Source organism: Pan paniscus, chromosome 7 (assembly GCF_029289425.2).
Source record: "Pan paniscus chromosome 7, NHGRI_mPanPan1-v2.0_pri, whole genome shotgun sequence".
In the NCBI taxonomy this organism is placed as follows: Eukaryota; Metazoa; Chordata; class Mammalia; order Primates; family Hominidae; genus Pan; species Pan paniscus.
Genome location: NC_073256.2, coordinates 41,639,232 through 41,659,118, shown reverse-complemented (window position 1 = coordinate 41,659,118; position 19,887 = coordinate 41,639,232). Strand labels below are relative to the sequence as shown.

Below are 19,887 nucleotides of genomic sequence, written 5' to 3'. Positions count from 1 at the left end.
CCAATGCACATGGGAGGGAAGATAGCTCTTTAACATACTGATGTCATTTCCTTTGGATGTATACACAATACTGGGATTGTTGGATCATATAGTTATTCTATGTTTTGTTTTTTGAGGAACCTCCATACTGTTTTCCACAATGGATGTACTAATTTCCATTCCCACCAACAGTGTACCAGCATTCCTCTTTCTCCTCCTCATCATCAACACTTGTTATCTTTTGTCTTTTTGGTAATAGCCATTTTTACAGGTGTGAAGTGATATTTCATTGTGGTTTTGATTTGCATTTCCCTGATTAGTGATGTTGAGTATTTTTTTCATATACCTGTCGGCCACTTCTATGTCTCCTTTTTAGAATTGTCTCTTCAGGTCCCTTGCCCATGCGTCCGTTTTAATTGGATTATTTGATTGCAATGCTATTGAGATGTTTGAGTTCCTGTGTATTTTGGATGTTAACCAAAATCTTGGATCTTTTGGATATTGATCTCTCATCCTGTATGTTGTCTCATCACTCTGTTCATTGTTTCCTTTGTTGTGCAAAACCTTTCTAGTCTGATATAATCTCATCTGTCTATTTTTGCTTTTGTTGCCTGTGCTTCTGGGGTCATAGCCAAGAAATCATTGCCCACACCAACGTCATGAAGATTTTCCACTATGTTTTCTTGTAGTAGTTTTACAATTTCAGGGCTTATGTTTAATCTTTAGTCCATGTTGAGTTGATTTTTTACATATGATGTGAGATAAGGGTCTTATTTCATTCTTCTGCAGGTCAATATCTACTTTCCTCTACACCATTTATTGAAGAGGCTGTCCTTTCCCCATCTTGTGTTCTTGGGATCTGTCACAATCAGTCGGCTGTAAATGCATTGATTTATATCTGGGTTCAATATTTCATTCCATCAGTTTATCTTCATTTTTGCCATTACTATTCAGTTTTGATTACTATACCTTTGTAATATATTTAAGAATCAGGTAGTATGATGCCTCCATCATTGTTCTTTTTGTTTGTTTTGCTTAAGATCACTTTGGCTATTTGAGGTCTTTTGTGGTTCCATACACATTTTAGATTTATTTTCTCTATTTTGGTAAAAAATGTCATTGGAATTTTAATAGGCATTGCATTGAACCTGTAGATCACTTTGGGTCATATGGACAATTAAGCAATATTGAGTTTTCTAATCCGTGAACATGTACTGTCTTTCCATTTATTTTTGTTACTTTCCGTTTCTTTCATCAATATTTTACAGTTTTCACATCTTTCACCTCTGTCACAAATTTATTTAAAAGAGTTGCTGCCTTGACATCCATTTTTAGGCCCAATGTAAGTTGTTTAAAACCCAATCATACTACAGCATCCTTTGCCCAATTAATAATTCCTTTCCCTGTTCAATTGTTTTTGATCTAGCACATTTGTTCATCATCTCCCTGACCCAAAACCCAACACATCCCACAGGAGCTGACTACAATAAAACCTAATGGTTCACACCAGAGCAGTGTGAACCTTCTTTGCAGGTGTTGTCTTCCACAATCCCTGTGGGAAAGCCTAGGGTATAATGCCCATGGATCTTTATAAAGGTGTAGTCCCACGGGTCCTCTCTCTCTGTCTCTTGCTCCCCACACACCGGTTAGTGTCCTCGGACTGGATAGCTCCCCACTTCCCATAAGTGCTGCAAAGTGTGCTATCCTCTTCTCTCTGGAGTCTGTAAGTAATACACCACTTCTGTGTTTCCTGTGTTTTGTTGTGTTGCTTCCTCTGTGTTTTCCCTAATTGACACATCTGAACCTAACATCTTTCTCCATCTTGGCTCTCTTAAAGAGTGGCTGTCTCCTAAAGAGTAGAGATAACTTAAAACTGGACATAGGTCAGACAAGAGCCACCAGGTCTACTGCTAGTAAAAGTAATTGTCTTGTGGAAGGGACACGTACAAGATGAACACCTAATTAGGCATTAGACAGTCCACCGGGACAAATAAGTTTCCTGTGAACATCCATGATGAAATCTCCTGGATCCCCCCCAGGGCAAGGCTAGAATTTATAGCCACTCTACAGAGAGAAACCTCAAGACCAAATTAGAAAAAAATACAGCTACCACGTTGGTTGAATTTATTCCTAAGCATTTTTTTTGTAGCTATTATAAATGGGATTTTTCAGATAGTTTCTTGTCAGTGTATAAAAACACTACTGAATTTGTAAGTTAGGTTCATGTCTAACTTTATTTTACACTGATAACAATTTATCTTTGATCTCATAAAAAACTTGACACCTTTTCTTCTCCTGCCTTATTTTATGTTTTGTCATTATTTACATCTTTTTATGTTGTGTATTCCTTAACAAATCGTATTAAGTATCATTTAAAAAAACACGTTGGGCTTTTAACTTTTATAGTAATGATGTAAGTAATTTGTACACTATTATGATTGTATTAGAATATTCTGAACTTGACCATGTATTTAACCACCTAGTTTTATATTTTCACATGGTTTTGTGTATCTAGTTAGTGTTCTGTTCTTTCAGATGGAATAACTCTCTTTAGCATTTCTTGTAAGGCAATACATGCTAAAGGTGAACGCCCCCCGTTTTTTTTTTTTCTTTGTCTGATAAAGTCTTTACTGCTCTGCATTTCTAAAGGACAGGCTTGCCAGGTGTAGTATTCTTGGTTGGCAAGGAATTTTTCCTTTCTGTACTTTGTATGATTCCACTCTCTCCTGGCCTGTAGGTCTTCTGCTGAGAAGCCTTTGGTAGTTTTATAGGGGTTCCTTTGTACATTGCTTGTCTCTTGCTGGTTTCAAAATTCTCTTTGCCTTTGATGTTTGGGAATTTGTTTAAGATGTGTCTTGGTGAAGATCTCTTCATATTTATCTGTTAGGGGTTTTTTGGGCTTCAGGAATGTGAATGTCCATTCCCATCTTGTTTTGGGACATTTTCTTTAATTATTTCTTTAATTACACTTTCCGTTCCTTTCACTTTCTCTGATGCTTCTTGAACTACCGTAATGCATATATTGTTTTGCTTCACGGTAACCATTGGTACTGTTGGCTTTCTTCCCTCTTTTTCATTCTTTTTTTTTTTTTTCTTCCTGTGACTTGGTAATTTCAAATGATCTGTTTTCAAGCTCACTGATTCTTTCTTCCGATTAATCAACTCTGCTGTTAACATTCTCTGTGGAATTTTCTTAGTTCAGATATTGTGTTGTTGTTAATTTTACAATTTCTGCTTTGTTCTTTATAATGTTGTCTGTGTATATGAAACTACTCATTTTGTTCATGTATTGTTTTCCTGACATGACTTAGTTGTCTATGCATATTCTCTGGTAGCTGACTGAGACTCTGTAAGATGACTATTTTCAAGTCTTTGTCAGGCTGTTGTAAATGTCTATTCCTTTCGGGTTGGTTACTTGTGCTTCCTTTTGTTTCTTTGGTGCCGTCACAGTTCCCTGATTGCTCAGGAGCCTGTGGTGATATGTTGGAATGTGCACTTTGAAGAAGCAGGGACTTATTCCAGTATTTACACACTGGCTTTGTCAGGGAACGCCGTTCACCAGTCAGCCTGTTCACAGATTCTGGGCAGGCCATGTGGTGTGGTTCAAGGGTGGTCAGAGCCAGTATCCAGAGAGGTGACCTGAGGCCTGGCTCCATGAGGGCTGAACTGGCACTGGAGTAGGCCTTGTACTTGGGTCTGCAGATGTCAGCCAGGTGCTGTGATGGGTCTCATCCTTGGGTCCACAGGGAAGGGCCTGGAGCCTGAGTTCATGGGGACTGACCTGGCACTAGGACAGATCTGGAAGCTGAATCTATGGAGGTGGGTCAGGATCGTGGGTCTGTAGTGCTAGCCGGAAGGCACAAGCTAAGACTGATATCTTAGCTTATCATGCCTTTATCATGCCCTTATCTCTATGTGCTTCCAGACTTCTGTTTCCTGCACTTTCTGATTCTTTATTCCATAGGGATATGTTGGATGATTTCTGTCAGTCAGGCGCCGTGCTAATGGGATAATTATAAGAGGCCCTGCCCTCATGGAACCTTTTCTCTGGGATAGTATTAAGACACACAGATCAAAATAACAGTCAGAAATTCCTGATAGGAACCATGAAGAATAATTAAGTGATGAGTGAGACAGAGACGAGGTTGGTGGGGCCTCTCGGGGATGGTGATTTTGGCCAATCTCCAAAGTTGGACAGGGATAGTTGTGCAGAGAGCCAGAAATGGTGCTCCTGAGCAGCCTCCCTAGGAATGACAGTCCCAGGGTGCAGGCGCTGGGGGATACCGAGCAGAGACGGGGCCACCATAGTGAGTGGACAGCAAACAGGTCAGGTGGACCAGCATGGGCAGATCACATGTAGATGAGGTTGGATTTTATTTTGTTATTTTATTTTATTGTTAAAAAAAAAAAGTAGACTGGGCGTGGCATGGTGGCTCACACCTGTAATCCCAGCACTTTGGGAAGCCGAGGAGGGTGGATCACCTGAGGTCAGGAGTTGGAGACCAGCCTGGCCAATATGATGATACACCGTGTCAACTAAGAATACAAAAAATTAGCTGGGTGTGGTGGTGGGTGCCTGTAATCCCAGCTACTCAGGAGGCTGAGGCAGGAGAATCGCTTGAACCTGGGAGGTGGAGGTTGCAGTGAGCCAAGGTCACGCCATTGCCCTCCAGCCTGGGTGACAAGAGTGAAACTCTGTCTCCAAAAAAAATTTTTTAAAAGATAAAATATTTCTTTTCTTTTTTTTTTCTTTTTCTTTTTTTTTTTTTTGAGACAGAGTCTTGCTCTGTCGCCCAGGCTGGAGTTCAGTGGCACAGTCTCAGCTCACTGCAAGCTCTGCCTCCCAGGTTCACGCCATTCTCCTGCCTCAGCCTCCCGAGTAGCTGGGATTACAGGTGCCTGCCACCACGCCCGGCTAACTTTTTGTATTTTTAGTAGAGATGGGGTTTCACTGTGTTAGCCAGGTTGTTCTCGATCTCCTGACCTCATGATTTGCCCGCCTTGGCCTCCCTAAGTACTGGGATTACAGGCGTGAGCCACCGTGCCCGGCCAAAAAAAGATAAAATATTTCAAATATTTATATTGATTACATATTGAAATGTAGTGTTTTGGATATTTTTAGGCTAAAAAATAGATAGTTAAAATTAATTTGACCTCATTCTTTTTACTATTTTAATGTGGCTTTCATAGAATTTGAATTTTGCATGTGATTTGTATTATATTTCTGTCAGCAGTGCCAGTCAAAGGTATGTAATAGTGTAATAGATGCAGAATTGATGACAAGACCAAGCCAAGAAGAGTAGATTTCTCTGTCTGGATTCCACTGAGGGCCAAAAGAGAAATTTGCCAGCCATTGTCAGCCTCTGGGAATTCTGTGGTGACTCATTCATTAACTTTTCTCTCCCTTCCCAGGATCTCATAGATCAGAATATACTGGAGCCTGTAACCCGTGCACAGAGGGTGTGGATTACACCATTGCTTCCAACAATTTGCCTTCTTGCCTGCCATGTACAGTTTGTAAATCAGGTACAGAATGTGTGGACCCCTTGCCCAGAGGTGGAGTGCGTAGTGATGAGGTGGGAGCTGTAGCCGATGTGAGTAGGGGAACCAAGTTCTAGCCCAACTTGGTCGTCTTCATCATGCCCTGTTCCATGATTATGACTGGTTGATTAAAAAAAAAATAGAAATCTTTTTTTTCTTTTCTTTTCTTTTTTTTTTTTTTGAAGACAGTTTCACTCTTGTTGCTGAGGCTTGAGGGCAATGGCGTGATCTTGGCTCACTGCAACCTCTGCCTCCCAGGTTTAGTGATTCTTCTACCTCAGCCTCCTAAGTAGCTGGGATCACAGGCATGCACCACCACACCCAGCTAATTTTTTTTTTTTTTTTTGTGAGACGGAGTCTCGTTCTGTCGTCCAGGCTGGAGTGCAGTGGCGCGATCTCGGCTCACTGCAAGCTCTGCCTCCTGAGTTCACGCCATTCTCCTGCCTCAGCCTCCTGAGTAGCTATGACTACAGGCGCCCGCCACCACGCCCGGCTAATTTTTTTTTGTATTTTTAGTAGAGACGGGGTTTCACCGTGTTAGCCAGGATGGTCTCGATCTCCTGACCTCGTGATCCACCCACCTCGGCCTCCCAAAGTACTGGGCTTACAGGTGTGAGCCACCGTGCCCAGCCAGTTTTTTGTGTTTTTAGTAGAGACAGGGTTTTTCCATGTTGGCCAGGCTGGTCTCGAACTCCCGACCTCAGGTGATCCGCTTGCCTCAGCCTCCCAGAGTGCTGTGAGTACAGGTGTGAGCCACTGCGCCTGGCCAAAATCTTTTCTGTAATGCATGCCACCAGGCTGGGAAATCTTCTAAACTATTGCCTGCAGGGGGGTGGGGGCATCATTACAGCATAGAGGAGGCCTGGCCCAGTGGACAGGGCTGGGTTCCAGCAGTGGCACAGGTCTGCTCCGTGGCCAGGCTCTCTCCTCCCGGGCTCTGTGCTCCTGAAAGGTGCTTGGCCTCACTCAGCCTTCAGGTTCTCAGGCCCCTTCCTCTTCCCCAGCAAGGCCGGGGCTTTTGGGAAGTCCCCCAAGGGCCCCTCTCCTTGCAGAGTCTCTCAGGTGATGCCCTTGCGCCTTCCTTGCTACTGACCATGCCATCTAAACAATGCTTTTCCCCTAACCTGATATAATAAATAATGAATCACGGTCCTTTTGTATTGGTCCTTACATACAGGGTGGGTGTCCTGTATGAGTCCCGAGTGTGCTGGTGCAGAAACCAGCCCTCAGAACTCCTTGGTGAACTGAGTTGAGCTGAGTGGGAGGGGATGGGGTGGTGAGGAAGGGTGGACAGACATGTCAGGGAAACACATTCTCAAAACCTTATGCTCTGTTGTCAGGTCAAACAAATAAAAGTTCCTGCACCACGACCAGAGACACCGTGTGTCAGTGTGAAAAAGGACGCTTCCAGGATAAAAACTCCCCTGAGATGTGCCGGACGTGTAGAACAGGGTAAGACAGCAGCCAGGGGCTCCCAACAGCTTTCAGGAACCTGAAAAGACCTGATTCACCTGGTACCTCTATCTCTCCGCTGACCCCATGGATCCTCCAGGCCCATGAGGCCTCCCTGAGCCTGTGGGGTTTCCTGAGCCTGCGTTGGCCCCTCCTGGTCCATCTGCCTGTCCCCACCCCTACCCCCTGCAGCAGCCCCTTCCCATACCCTCCCCAGCAGGAGTCCCTTTGTCCAGGCTGAATTGTTCACTGGGCACAGGAGGTGACTTTCTAGGTCCCTTGAACCTTTTCAGGGGACCTAGGAAATGTGATTTCCTTTTGAAATCAGAAGAAAACACTTGAATCCAGCCTGGCTTGTATTTGTCCTTACTCTAAGTTGGTTTAAAAAATGTAATTTTCAATATTTTTTATGTGGGCAGGGACCCATAAAGACAAAAGTGTCCGTAGCCCACAAAAGTCATAATAAGGCCATGGGTGGAGCTCCCTTAAGTTCCCACGAGGACCTGAGCCCACCCAACCGGCCTCACCGTTGGCCCCCAATTTCTCACTAAGTCCTTCTTTTTCCTATTTGGGTTTTAGGGGCAAAGAGTAACTTACTCTTCTCTGGCCCTCCAGTGTTTGCTGTGATTGGGAGGAACCAGCGGCAGACAGGGTGGGGCGAGGGCTCACTTGTACTGTGTGTTAACTGGAGGAAGGGGCTCAGCTTGTGGCCACAGGGGCTTGTGATCTTCCCCTGGAGTGTGGCTCCTCCTAACGCAGGCCTCCCCTGCAGCCCAGGGAAGCTCAGTGTGTGCCCAGCACAGAAGGCTCCTGGAACTGCAGCTCTGACCCCAGAGCAGGGAGGCCGAGGGGCTGAAGTGTGCATGCTCAGACCCTTCCCCAGCCTCAAGAAGGGAGCACAGGGGGACCCACTGCTGACACGAGGAGCCTGTCCTTCTCCTGACGCCTTCTCAGGGACTTTGGGCAGGGAGGGTGGCTCCTCTTTCATCCCATCTGGCCAGCTTTCCATCAAGAGTCCCTGTCTCCCTCTCTGTGTGTACCTAGGTGTCCCAGAGGGATGGTCAAAGTCAGTAATTGTACGTCCCAGAGTGACATCAAGTGCAAAAATGAATCAGCTGCCAGTTCCACTGGGAAAACCCCAGCAGCGGAGGAGACAGTGACCACCATCCTGGGGATGCTTGCCTCTCCCTATCACTACCTTATCATCATAGTGGTTTTAGTCATCATTTTAGCTGTGGTTGTGGTTTGCATTTTATGTCGGAAGAAATTCATTTCTTACCTCAAAGGCATCTGCTCAGGTAGGTGCTGGCTGAGGGTGGGAGCGCTGGGCACTTTCTGCCCTGCCCCCTCCCACTCTGTTCCCACAGACAGTAATCCCCATCCCTGCCCCTGGTCCAAGCGTCTCCAGCCTGGCTCGATCTTCCTTCTTGTGATCGCCCCATCCCCACGTCCTGTGTATCCCCCAGGACCCTGGTCTCATCAGTCCCTGTCTCAGGGCTGGGGGACCCCTCATCTCCCAGCCAACTCCAGGAGGGCAGGCCAGTTCCTCCCATCTTCAGACCCAGCCAGGCAGGGGGCAGTCGGCTCCTCAACTGGGTGACAAGGGTCAGGATGAGAAGTGGTCGTGGGATATATTCAGCCTTGGTCAGAGCAGAACACAGAGATTTTCCACGTGTTGGTTTTTACTCTAGTTCCCCTTCTCATCCCGCTTCCTCAGGGTGTCCCCGAATTGCAAGGCCCCATTCCTGTCCCCAGCCCCAGGGCTCCTTGTCCAGTGTCCCAGCCCCCAGCCCAGCCCTGCGCCCCACTGTCCTCTGGGAGGGAGGTGCTGCATGGGCCCCTCCCCGCCTGCTCAGGAGACTCCTTCTTTTCCAGGTGGTGGAGGAGGTCCCGAACGTGTGCACAGAGTGAGTTGGTTTCTCCAGAAACTGGGGGCTTCGTGGGTTCAGGAACTGCTTCCCATCCACTGCCGAGCCTGGGTGGGCACAATCCCTTGTCCTCATGGCTGCCCTGACTCTCTGACATGGCCTGGGGGATCTGGGCTGACTGTGGGGGACACACGGCCATTTTGAGCAGCACACAGACCGGCGGGCCGTGCTGCAGCCCTGTCCTTCCTGCAGCCTGGGTGACACCATCACTCCACAGCTGGCCCCGTGGGGATGCGGTGACCACCTGACCCACCTCAGCATGGGGTCCTGGATGTGCTGAGCCTCAGCTGCCTGGGGTGGCCTCATTGGAAGGGGTTGGGGATGGCAGGTCCAGCTGTGTACTGAGGACCCTGAAGCTGAGCCCTGGATGTGGACTTGAGTGGGCTCTTTGTCTTCCCAAGGTCCTTTTCCGGCAGCGTTCATGTCCTTCACGAGTTCCTGGGGCGGAGGAAAATGCCCACAACGAGACCCTGAGTAACAGATACTTGCAGCCCACCCAGGTCTCTGAGCAGGAAATCCAAGGTCAGGAGCTGGCAGAGCCAACAGGTGTGACTGTAGAGTCGCCAGAGGAGCCACAGCGTCTGCTGGTGAGTTGAGGAGGGACTGTGCCCTGCCTGGCCTGCGGCCTGCACAGGACTTTGTAGACAGTGGGACATGGCAGTGCCTCCTCTTTCCTGGCCCAAGGGGACATGGAGCCTTTGGGAGACAGGGGACTGCAGGGGACGGAGCAGCTGCACTGAGGTGGTGACTCTGCCAGTCTGCAGGAAATCTGCTTCTTACTCCCTGTCCTGTCCTTGCCGTGTCCCCAGAGCCTGGATCTCCACAGGCATAGAGTGGGTTTCACAGGGTTCATTGAGGACGGAATAAGGCTGCACAGTCTCCATCGTGTGCTCCTAACAGAAGTCAGGGAGCCCTTGCTTGAAACAGCGGAAGTTTTAAATGTTCTTCAAAATTCTTACTACATTGAACATATTTCACAGTAAATCTTTGTCCAGATTTCTGATCAAGTATGTAAGGAGGCTTCTGGGAAGAAGTAGGATTTCTGAGTCAGTGTGTAGAAGTGCTTTTGTATTACACAAACACACACATCCAGTTATTCACATCGATTCACTAGTTTTGATATGACATTCAGTAGGTGTGAAATCTGGACACACATTTGTTTTTTTTTAAGTTCTTTCCTTCAGGATAAAATAAGATGATCCTATCTAATTTTTTGTGGACTTTTAAAGAATGATTTGGTTTGTAGCATACACCAGTGGAACGTAGGTGCCATTTCTTTTGTGATGCTGTGTGAAGTGAGGAACTCCCTGAATTGTTGTGAGTCACTGTCTCCTTCCTCCACGCCTGTTTAGGAACTGATTCTCCTATTTTTCTCTGCTTTTGGCTCCTCTTTGATCACTTGTCAAATACTTACCTAGACAAGGATCACTTTCCACCCATTTTCTTCCTTTCCTATAACTATACCCCATTTTTTTTAATGAAGGGAAGTATAAAAAGGTAAGGAAATAAACAAAAAATATCAACAATTACTCCACACTGCTGAATCGCATTGCACCTTTGTTTTGTAATTTGTAGAGATCTGATCTTGCTATGTTGCCCAGGCTGGTCTCAAACTCCTGGCCTCAAGTCATCCTCTCACCTTGGCCTCCCAAAGTGGTGGGATTACAGGCATAAGCCACTGCACCTGGCCGCGCTGCACTTTTTTTGAAAATGGTAAATGCAGAGCCACACATCTGCCACACTATAGAAAGGTGCTCAGTCGGCCGGGCGCCGTGGCTCATGCCTGTAATCCCAGCACTTTGGGAGGCCGAGGAGGGTGGATCACAAGGTCAAGAGATCGAGACCATCCTGGCTAACATGGTGAAACCCCACCTCTACTAAAAATACAAAAAAATTAGCCGGGCGTGGTAGCGGGTGCCTGTAGTCCCAGCTACTCGGGAGGCTGAGGCAGGAGAATGGCGTGAACCCGTGAGGCGGAGCCTGCAGTGAGCCGAGATCACGCCACTTCACTCCAGCCTAGGCTACAGAGTCAGACTCCGTCTCAAAACAAAAACAAAAACAAAAAAAAAACAAAGGTGCTCAGTCATAGTGGTAGTCCCCTAACACTTCCTTCTTCATTCAGCCCCCAGCCCTTCTTCATTCAGGTGAATACAACAGATAATTTCTTGTGATTCGTTGTAGAAATCTTTATGCATATGCCATGTATATTCATACAAGCATACATTTTGTTTACATTACAGGGATTATTTTATATATAATACACTGCCAAGGAAACTTTTTTTCATTTTTTCTTTTTCCTTTTTCAAATTTATTTTGATTCAGGGGGTACATATGTAAGTTTGTTTGATGCTGAAATTTGGGGTATGAATGATTTTATCCAGGTTGTGGGCACAGTATCCAACAGTTAGTTTTTCACCCCTCCCTCCTCTCGCTCCCTCCCCGCCCTGGTAGTCCCCAGTGTCTATTGTTGCCATCTTTATGGTCGTAAGTACCTGATGTTTAGCTCCTACTTATAAATGAGAACACGCAGTATTTGGTTTTGCGTTCCTACATTAATTCACTTAGGATGATGGCCTCCAGCTTCATCCATGTGGCTGCAAACAATATGATTTCATTCTTTTTTATGGCTGTGTAGTATCCCATGGTGTATATATGCCACATTGTCTTCATCCAATCCACTGTTGATGGGAACCTAGGTTGATTCCATGTCACTGCTATTATGGATAGTGGTGTCTTTTGGTAGAATGATTTGTTTTCCCTTTTTGTTTTTGAGAGGGAGTCTCGCTCTGTCACCCAGGCAGGAGTGCAGTGGCACGATCTCGGCTCACTGCAACCTCCGCCCCTCCAGGTTTAAGCAGTTCTCTGCCTCAGCCCCCAGAGTAGCTGGGATTACAGGCATGTGCCACCACACCTGGCTAATTTTTTGTATTTTTAGTAGAGACGGGGTTTCACCATCTTGGGCAGGCTGGTCTTGAATTCCTGACCTCGTGATCCATCCGCCTCGGCCTCCCAAAGTGCTGGGATTACAGGCGTGAGCCACCGCGCCTGGCAGATTTGTTTTCTTTTCTATGTATACCCAGTGGTGGGTTTGCTGTGTTAAATAGGAGTTGTTTTAAAATTCTTTGAGAAATCTCCAAACTCCTTTCCATACTGGCTGAACTAATTTACATTCCCACCAAAAGTATATAAATGATCCTTTTTCTTCATAGTCTCGCCCGCATTTACTGTTAGTGGCTTTTTAATAATCGCCATTCTGACTGTATGAGATGGTATCTCATTGAAGTTTTGATTTGCATTTCTTTGATGATTCATGATGATGAGCATTTTTTCATATGTTTGTTGGCCACTTGTATGTCTTCTTTTGAGACATATGTGTTTATGTCTTTTGCCCATTTTTAATGGGGTTGTTTTCTGTGTGTTCATTTAAGTTGCATATAGCTCCTGAATATTAGACCTTTGTCAGATGCATAATTTGCAAATATTTTCTCCCATTCTGTAGGTTGTCTGTTACTCTGTTGATAACTTTTTTTTTTTTTTGAGATGTACTCTTGCTCTGTCACCTAGGCTGGAATTCAGTGGCATGATCTCAGCTCACTGCAATCTCCGCCTCCCGGGTTCAAGTGATTCTCCCTCCTCAGCCCCCCTAGTTGCTGGGATTGAAGGCATGTGCCACCATGCCCAGCTAATTTTTCTATTTTTAGTAGAGATGGGGTTTTGTCTTGTTGGTCAGGCTGGTCTCGAACTCCTAACCTCAGGTGATCTGCCTGCCTTGTCCTCTCAAAGTGCTGGTATTATAAGTGTGAGCCCCCACACCCGGCCTGTGGAGAGTTTCTTCTGCTGTGCAGAAGGTCTTGAGTTCAATTAGATGCCACTTGACAATTTTTGTTTTTATTGCATTGCTTTTGAGGACTTAATCATAAATTATTTGCCATGGCTGATGTCCAGAGGGGTGTTTTCTCGGTTTTCTTCTAGAATTCTTATAGTTCATGGTCTTACCTTTAAACTTTTAATCCACCTTGAGTTAATTTGTGTATTTGGTGAAAAGTAGGGGTCTAGTTTTCATTGTTCTGCATATGGCTAGCCAAATATCCGAAGCATCTGCTGTTGAATGGGGAGTTGTATTATTCCATTTCCATACTGCTATGAAGAAATACTTGAGACTGGGTAATTTATAAAGAAAAAGAGGTTTAATGGACTCACAGTTCCACATGGCTGGGGAGGCCGCACAATCATGGCCTAAGGTGAAAGACGAGCAAAGGCACATCTTACATGGCGACAGGCAAGAGAGCATGTGCAGGGGACTGCTCTTTATAAAACCATCAGCTCTTATGAGTCTTATTCACTATCACAAGAACAGAGCTGGAAAAACTAGTCCACGTGATTCAGTTACTTCCAATAATTTTTTCCAATTCTGTGGAAAATGACATTGGTAATTTGATAGGAGTAGTATTAAATCTGTAGATTGATTTCAGCAGTATGACCATTTTAGCCATATTAATTCTTCCAATTCATGAGCATGGAATGTTTTTCCATTTGTTCATGTTATCTATGATTTCTTTTAGCAGTGTTTTGTAATTCTCTTAGAGATCTTTCACATCCTTGGGTAGAGGTATTTCTAGGTATTTTGTGTGTGTGTGTGTGTGTGTGTGTCTGTTGTAAATGGGATTGTGTTCTTGATTTGGTCCTCAGCCTGAACATTATTGGTATATAGATATGCTACTGATTTTTTTTCTTTTTGAGACAGAGTCTTGCTCTGTCGCCCAGGCTGGAGTGCAGTGGCGCGATCTCAGCTCACTGCAAGCTCCACCTCCCAGGTTCACGCCATTCTCCTGCCTCAGCCTTCCCAGCAGCTGGGACTACAGGCGCACGCTGCCACGCCTGGCTAGTTTTTTGTATTTTTAGTAGAGGTGGGGTTTCACCGTGTTAGCCAGGATGGTCTCGATCTCCTGACCTTGTGATCCGCCCTCCTTGGCCTCCCAAAGTGCTGAGATTACAGGCGTGAGCCACCGCACCCGGCTACGCCCCGTTAATTTTTGTATTCTTTAGTAGAGACGGGGTTTCACCATGTTGGTCGTGCTGGTCTTGAACTCTTGACATCGTGATCCGCCCGCCTCGGCCTCCCGAAGTGCTGGGATTACAGGTGTGAGCCATGGTGCCCGGTGCTACTGATTTTTATACATTGATTTTGTATCCTGAAATTTTGCTGAAGTTGTTTATTAGTTCCAGGGGCCTTTTGGTGGAGTATTTAGGGTTTCCAAGGTATAGAATCATATCGTCCATGAAGACTTTTCACTTCTTCATTTCATATCTGGATGCCTTTTCTTTCTTTCTCTTGCCTGAGTGCTCTGACTAGGACTTCCAGTACTATGTTGAATGGGAGTGGTGAGCGTGAGCATCCTTGCCTTGTTCCAGTTCTCAAGGGGAATGCTTCCAGCTTTTGCCCATTCAGTATGATGTTGGCTGTGGGTTTGTCATAGATGGCTCTTACCATTTTGAGGCATGTTCCAATGGGAACTTTCTAATGTTTTTTAACATCCAAAAGAGCAAACATCTCTTCCATACTTTTTCAAAATGTATTATTTTACCCAGATAAAATTTAGAATTAAAAGATTTCCTCCATCCTTCCCTCCCGAAAAACCTCAGTGGCCGTTTTATCAATTCGCTTTAAAATTAAAAATTAATCTAGAAATACTGAATATTTTATTAATATTCAGTATTTCCTTATCAAAGGAGATAACATTTGGTGTCAAGTATTTTATTGTAACTGAGTTGTGATTTGTGTTCCTCTTCAAATAAATTACTCCTGTTTCTTATGGCTGTTTAGTATTTTGTATCCATTATGAGTTGGATAACCTTGTAATTCTGTTTGCTAATTTATTGCATTTGCTATGTTTTTAACATTCCTCCAGACATACATTTCTATTTCAATATTGTACTTTCATTCTTAGGGGTTTTAAATGACGTTGAAAATAATGATTATTGTGTCTGCCCTCTTCCAAGAGTCTTGCCTCATTTTAATTTTCCATCTTGTTGCCTAGGCCAGACCTTTCAGAACAATATTCAGCTGTGCTTAGGGAAGGCAGGTGTTTGGGTCCTGATTTGATTTCTGGGGAAGACCTCCAAAGTGTCACCCTTAGCAATGGCATTCACTTTTGGTTTCATGTAGAAATTCTCATCATCAAGAACACAGCTTACTATTCTAAAAGGGTTTGAAAAAAATCAGAATTGCTGTTTAATTTTACCAAATGTCTTTCCAGCCTCCATGGAGACTGCCATTTTATTTAATTACGCTATTGATATGGTAGAGTACTGATGATCAAAGATCATTTACAGTCTTGGGATAAATCATTTTGTTAGGTTTTCCTGGGTGCTCTCATATATAGTCTTCTGCCGAGACTCTGCTGGTAAGAATTCTGGAAGGAAGTGATCATTTCTTGTGAGGGTGGGTGGGAGTTGATTAGATGGGGCAGAAGGGGACTTTCTGGGGTGTGGCAGTTTCTATGTCTTGATCAGGGGATAATTACACAGGCCTATAGTCAAAGTTGGGCAGAACACTTACAAAGTGAGCATTTACTGTATGTCACTTATGTCTCAATGAGCCACCAGCACACAGAGCCCAAGAGCTATGGAGGACCAGAGGTTTGTCTCCATCTCCATGGAGACCCAAGAGGGAAAGCGCTGCAGGTCTCTTGCTGGCTAGTGGTCCGGGTCAGTACTAGACTGCAGGACTCCTGACTCTGACCCCACTGTGTGTTACAGGAACAGGCAGAAGCTGAAGGGTGTCAGAGGAGGAGGCTGCTGGTTCCAGTGAATGACGCTGACTCCGCTGACAGTAAGTGTTTTGTGCCTTGAGACGCAGCAGGAGGACAGGGAATAGGGACGGTGTCCTAACTGCTGTCCCTATAGCTGAGAGGGCTCTTCTGGAGGTTTCACTGCTGGAAGCAGGGGGTCCTATGTCGATCCTGTGCTGATTGTCCTTGGAGCACTGAGACCCTAAATCTCTTCTCTCTTCTCAGTCAGCACCTTGCTGGATGCCTCGGCAACAATGGAAGAAGGACATGCAAAGGAAACAATTCAGGACCAACTGGTGGGCTCCGAAAAGCTCTTTTATGAAGAAGATGAGGCAGGCTCTGCTACGTCCTGCCTGTGAAAGAATCTCTTCAGGAAACCAGAGCTTCCCTCATTTACCTTTTCTCCTACAAAGGGAAGCAGCCTGGAAGAAACAGTCCAGTACTTGACCCATGCCTCAACAAACTCTACTATCCAATATGGGGCAGCTTACCAATGGTCCTAGAACTTTGTTAACGCACTTGGAGTAATTTTTATGAAATACTGCGTATGATAAGCAAACGGGAGAAATTTATATCAGATTCTTGGCGGCATAGTTATACGATTGTGTATTAAGGGTAGTTTTAGGCCACATGCGGTGGCTCATGCCTGTAATCCCAGCACTTTGGGAGGCTGAGGCAGGTGGATTGCTTGAGCTCAGGAGTTCAAGACCAGCCTCATCAACACAGTGAAACTCCATCTCAATTTAAAAAGAAAAAGAGTGGTTTTAGGATGTCATTCTTTGCAGTTCTTCATCATGAGACAAGTCTTTTTCTCTGTTTCTTATATTGCAAGCTCCATCTCTACTGGTGTGTGCATTTAATGACATCTAACTACAGATGCCGCACAGCCACAATGCCTTATAGTTTTTTAACTTTAGAACGGGATTATCTGGTTATTACCTGTATTTTCAGTTTCGGATATTTTTGCCTTATTGATGAGATTAGCAAGACGTAGCCCTATGCTAAGTCATGAGCATATGGACTTACGAGGGTTCGACTTAGAGTTTTGAGCTTTAAGATAGGATTATTGGGGCTTACCCCCACCTTAATTAGAGAAACATTTATATTGCTTACTACTGTAGGCTGTACATCTATTTTCCGATTTTTGTATAATGATGTAAGCATGGAAAAACTTTAGGAAATGCACTTATTAGGCTGTTTACGTGGGTTGCCTGGATACAAATCAGCAGTCAAAAATGACTAAAAATATAACTAGTGACAGAGGGAGAAATCATCCCTCTGTGGGAGGCACTTACTGCATTCCAGTTCTCCCTCCTGCGCCCTGAGACTGGACCAGGGTTTGATGGCTGGCAGCTTCTCAAGAGGCAGCTTGTCTTACTTGATAATTTTAGAGGTATATAGCCATACTTATTTATAAATAAATATTTATTTATTTATTTATAAGTAGATGTTTACATATGCCCAGGATTTTGAAGAGCCTGGTATCTTTGGGAAGCCATGTGTCTGGTTTGTCGTGCTGGGACAGTCATGGGACTGCCTCTTCCTACTTGTCCACAGCAGATGAGGACAGTGAGAATTAAGTTAGATCTGAGACTGCGAAGAGCTTCTCTTTCAAGCGCCATTACAGTTGAACATTAGTGAATCTTGAGCCTCATTTGGGCTCAGGGCAGAGCAGGTGTTTATCTGCCCCGGCATCTGCCATGGCATCAAGAGGGAAGAGTGAACAGTGCTTGGGAATGGTGTGAAATGGTTGCTGACTCAGGAGTGGATGGGCCCCTCTCGCTTCTGGTGGTCTGTGACCTGAGTCCCTGGGATGCCTTTTAGGGCAGAGATTCCTGAGCTGCATTTTAGGGTACAGATTCCCTATTTGAGGAGCTTGGCCCCTCTGTAAGCATCTGACTCATCTCAGAGATATCAATTTTTAAACACTGTGACAACGGGATCTAAAACGGCTGACACATTTGTCCTTGTGTCACGTTCCATTATTTTATTTAAAAACCTCAGTAATCATTTTAGCTTCTTTCCAGCAAACTCTTCTCCACAGTAGTCCAGTCGTGGTAGGATAAATTACGGATATAGTCATTCTAGGGGTTTCAGTCTTTTCCATCTCAAGGCATTGTGTGTTTTGTTCCGGGACTGGTTTGGCTGGGACAAAGTTAGAATTGCCTGAAGTTCGCACATTCAGATTGTTGTGTCCATGGAGTTTTAGGAGGGGATGGCCTTTCCGGTCTTCGCACTTCCATCCTCTCCCACTTCCATCTGGCGTCCCACACCTTGTCCCCTGCACTTCTGGAAGACACAGGGTGCTGCTGCCTCCTGGTCTTTGCCTTTTCTGGGCCTTCTGTGCAGGAGACTTGGCCTCAAAGCTCAGAGAGAGCCAGTCCGGTCCCAGCTCCTTTGTCCCTTCCTCAGAGGCCTTCCTTGAAGATGCATCTAGACTACCAGCCTTATCAGTGTTTAAGCTTATTCCTTTAACATAAGCTTCCTGACAACATGAAATTGTTGGGGTTTTTTGGCATTGGTTGATTTGTTTAGGTTTTGCTTTATACCCGGGCCAAATAGTACATAACACCTGGTTATATATGAAATACTCATATGTTTATGACCAAAATAAATATAAAACCTCATATTAAAAAGGTGTGGTGTTCGTTTATTTCCATCCTCCTCTCCTGCTGTGACACAGCTCTGAGTGACAGGAGGCCAGGTCTTCGTTCCTGCTGGGCCTCCTTACTTGTCCCTTCTCTGCCTTCAGGCTTGGCCCGCCTGGCGGTGGGGGTGTGGGGGGAGTTTCCTGCCTATGACTCCCTGGATTTTAAAGGGCCAGGTTCTTGGCTACTGGAATTCGCGCCTCCTCCCTGTTTCTCTCCTGTCTGCTCCTCCCTCTGGGGAGAGGGACAGCAGCCCTTCCCTGTATCCCCATCAGTGGACCCAGGTTGCTCAGCCCTGCAGGCACCTGGGAGAGCCATTTCCCACTCCCCTTGCCCTGGAGGACCTGCTCTCCCTCTGGCCCACAGCTCCCAGGAGGCCCAGGCGTGCTCCCATGCTATCTGCCTTCCCTAGAGGGGAGGTGGGACTGTGGCTGCTCCATGCTACCTCCTGCTTCCCGCCTGCACTGCCCATGGCCTCACTTGGAACCCTTGGCTGGGTGAGCTGCATGGAGGCTGAGCAGCCTGTAGAGGGCAGTACACGCACCGGCTTCCCAGCCAGCTGCCCTAGACCACGTGAAGGGGAGGCAGCCACAGCCCTGGAGGGGCCTGGGCTTGGGCAACATGGCTTCCCCCAGAGTTAGAGCTGCTTGTGTTGCCACCGCCTACTGTCTATGAGGATTTAACCCCTGATCTCCAAGTCTTGGCGCCAAGCAGCCATGGCAGAGGTTGTCTTTGTTTCAAGTTTGCTCTATCCCAGACCTAACCAGAGTTTTCCTGGAGCCCACCCCATGGCCAGGCCCTCTCAGCTAGAACATCTTTCTCAGGCAAGGTGACTCCTGAGCTCTGAGCCCAGAGCCCCACTGCCTCCTGGCTCTGCCCTTCCTCCGTGGGACTGCATCTTTTACATCTAAGAAGGATGTGGGCAGTGAAATTTGGGTCAGGGTTAGAAAACAGAAAGGGGCAATTGTGGCCCAGCCTTTGCCCCTTGGGGGCTGGGAGCTACCATTTCCATCCTCCACATTCCTCCAGCCCGGCTCTCCTCCTCTCTGGACCAACCCTGCCTTTCCTCCTTCTCCATTCTCCCTCTTCTTCTTCCCTTTATCCCACCCAGCAGTAAATTAGTGTCACAGGGGAGAGACCAGTATCTGGCCCAGTGGCCCAGAGGTAAAAGATTTTACCAAGACAGTTGTAGGTAAAGAAAAGCAGATTTATGGCTGGGCATGGTGGCTCACGCCTGCAATCCAAGCACTTTGGGAGGGTGAGTCAGGTGGATTACTCAAGGTCAGGAGTTGAAGACCAACCTGGCCAACATGGTGAAACCCTGTCTCTAACAGAAGATACAAAAATTAGCCAGGAGTGGTGGCGTGTGCCTGTAATCCCAGCTACTCGGGAGGCTGAGACGGGAGAATTGCTTGAACCCAGAAGGGGAGGTTGCAGTGATCTGAGATCACACCATTGCACTCCCGCCTGGGCAGCAAGAGCGAAACTCCATCTTAAAAAAAAAAAAAAGGTTTATTAGAGAAAGTAGGAAAATGTGTAGCAAGGAGG

The 19,887-nt window shown here is 45.9% G+C and overlaps 1 protein-coding gene across 1 annotated transcript in view; it reads left to right on the top strand.

Annotated features, from left to right (window-relative positions):
• TNFRSF10D (TNF receptor superfamily member 10d) overlaps nucleotides 1-18,327 on the top strand; it is a 30,877-nt gene extending 12,550 nt beyond the window's left edge. The window contains exons 3-9 of the mRNA XM_003823581.7: nucleotides 5,392-5,505; nucleotides 6,861-6,972; nucleotides 8,017-8,270; nucleotides 8,848-8,879; nucleotides 9,302-9,487; nucleotides 15,660-15,732; nucleotides 15,917-18,327. Coding sequence (XP_003823629.3) covers nucleotides 5,392-5,505; nucleotides 6,861-6,972; nucleotides 8,017-8,270; nucleotides 8,848-8,879; nucleotides 9,302-9,487; nucleotides 15,660-15,732; nucleotides 15,917-16,050 — 905 coding nt within the window. The 3' untranslated portion in view covers nucleotides 16,051-18,327. The remainder of the gene's footprint in view (nucleotides 1-5,391; nucleotides 5,506-6,860; nucleotides 6,973-8,016; nucleotides 8,271-8,847; nucleotides 8,880-9,301; nucleotides 9,488-15,659; nucleotides 15,733-15,916) is intronic.
• Nucleotides 18,328-19,887: the final 1,560 nt, after the last annotated feature.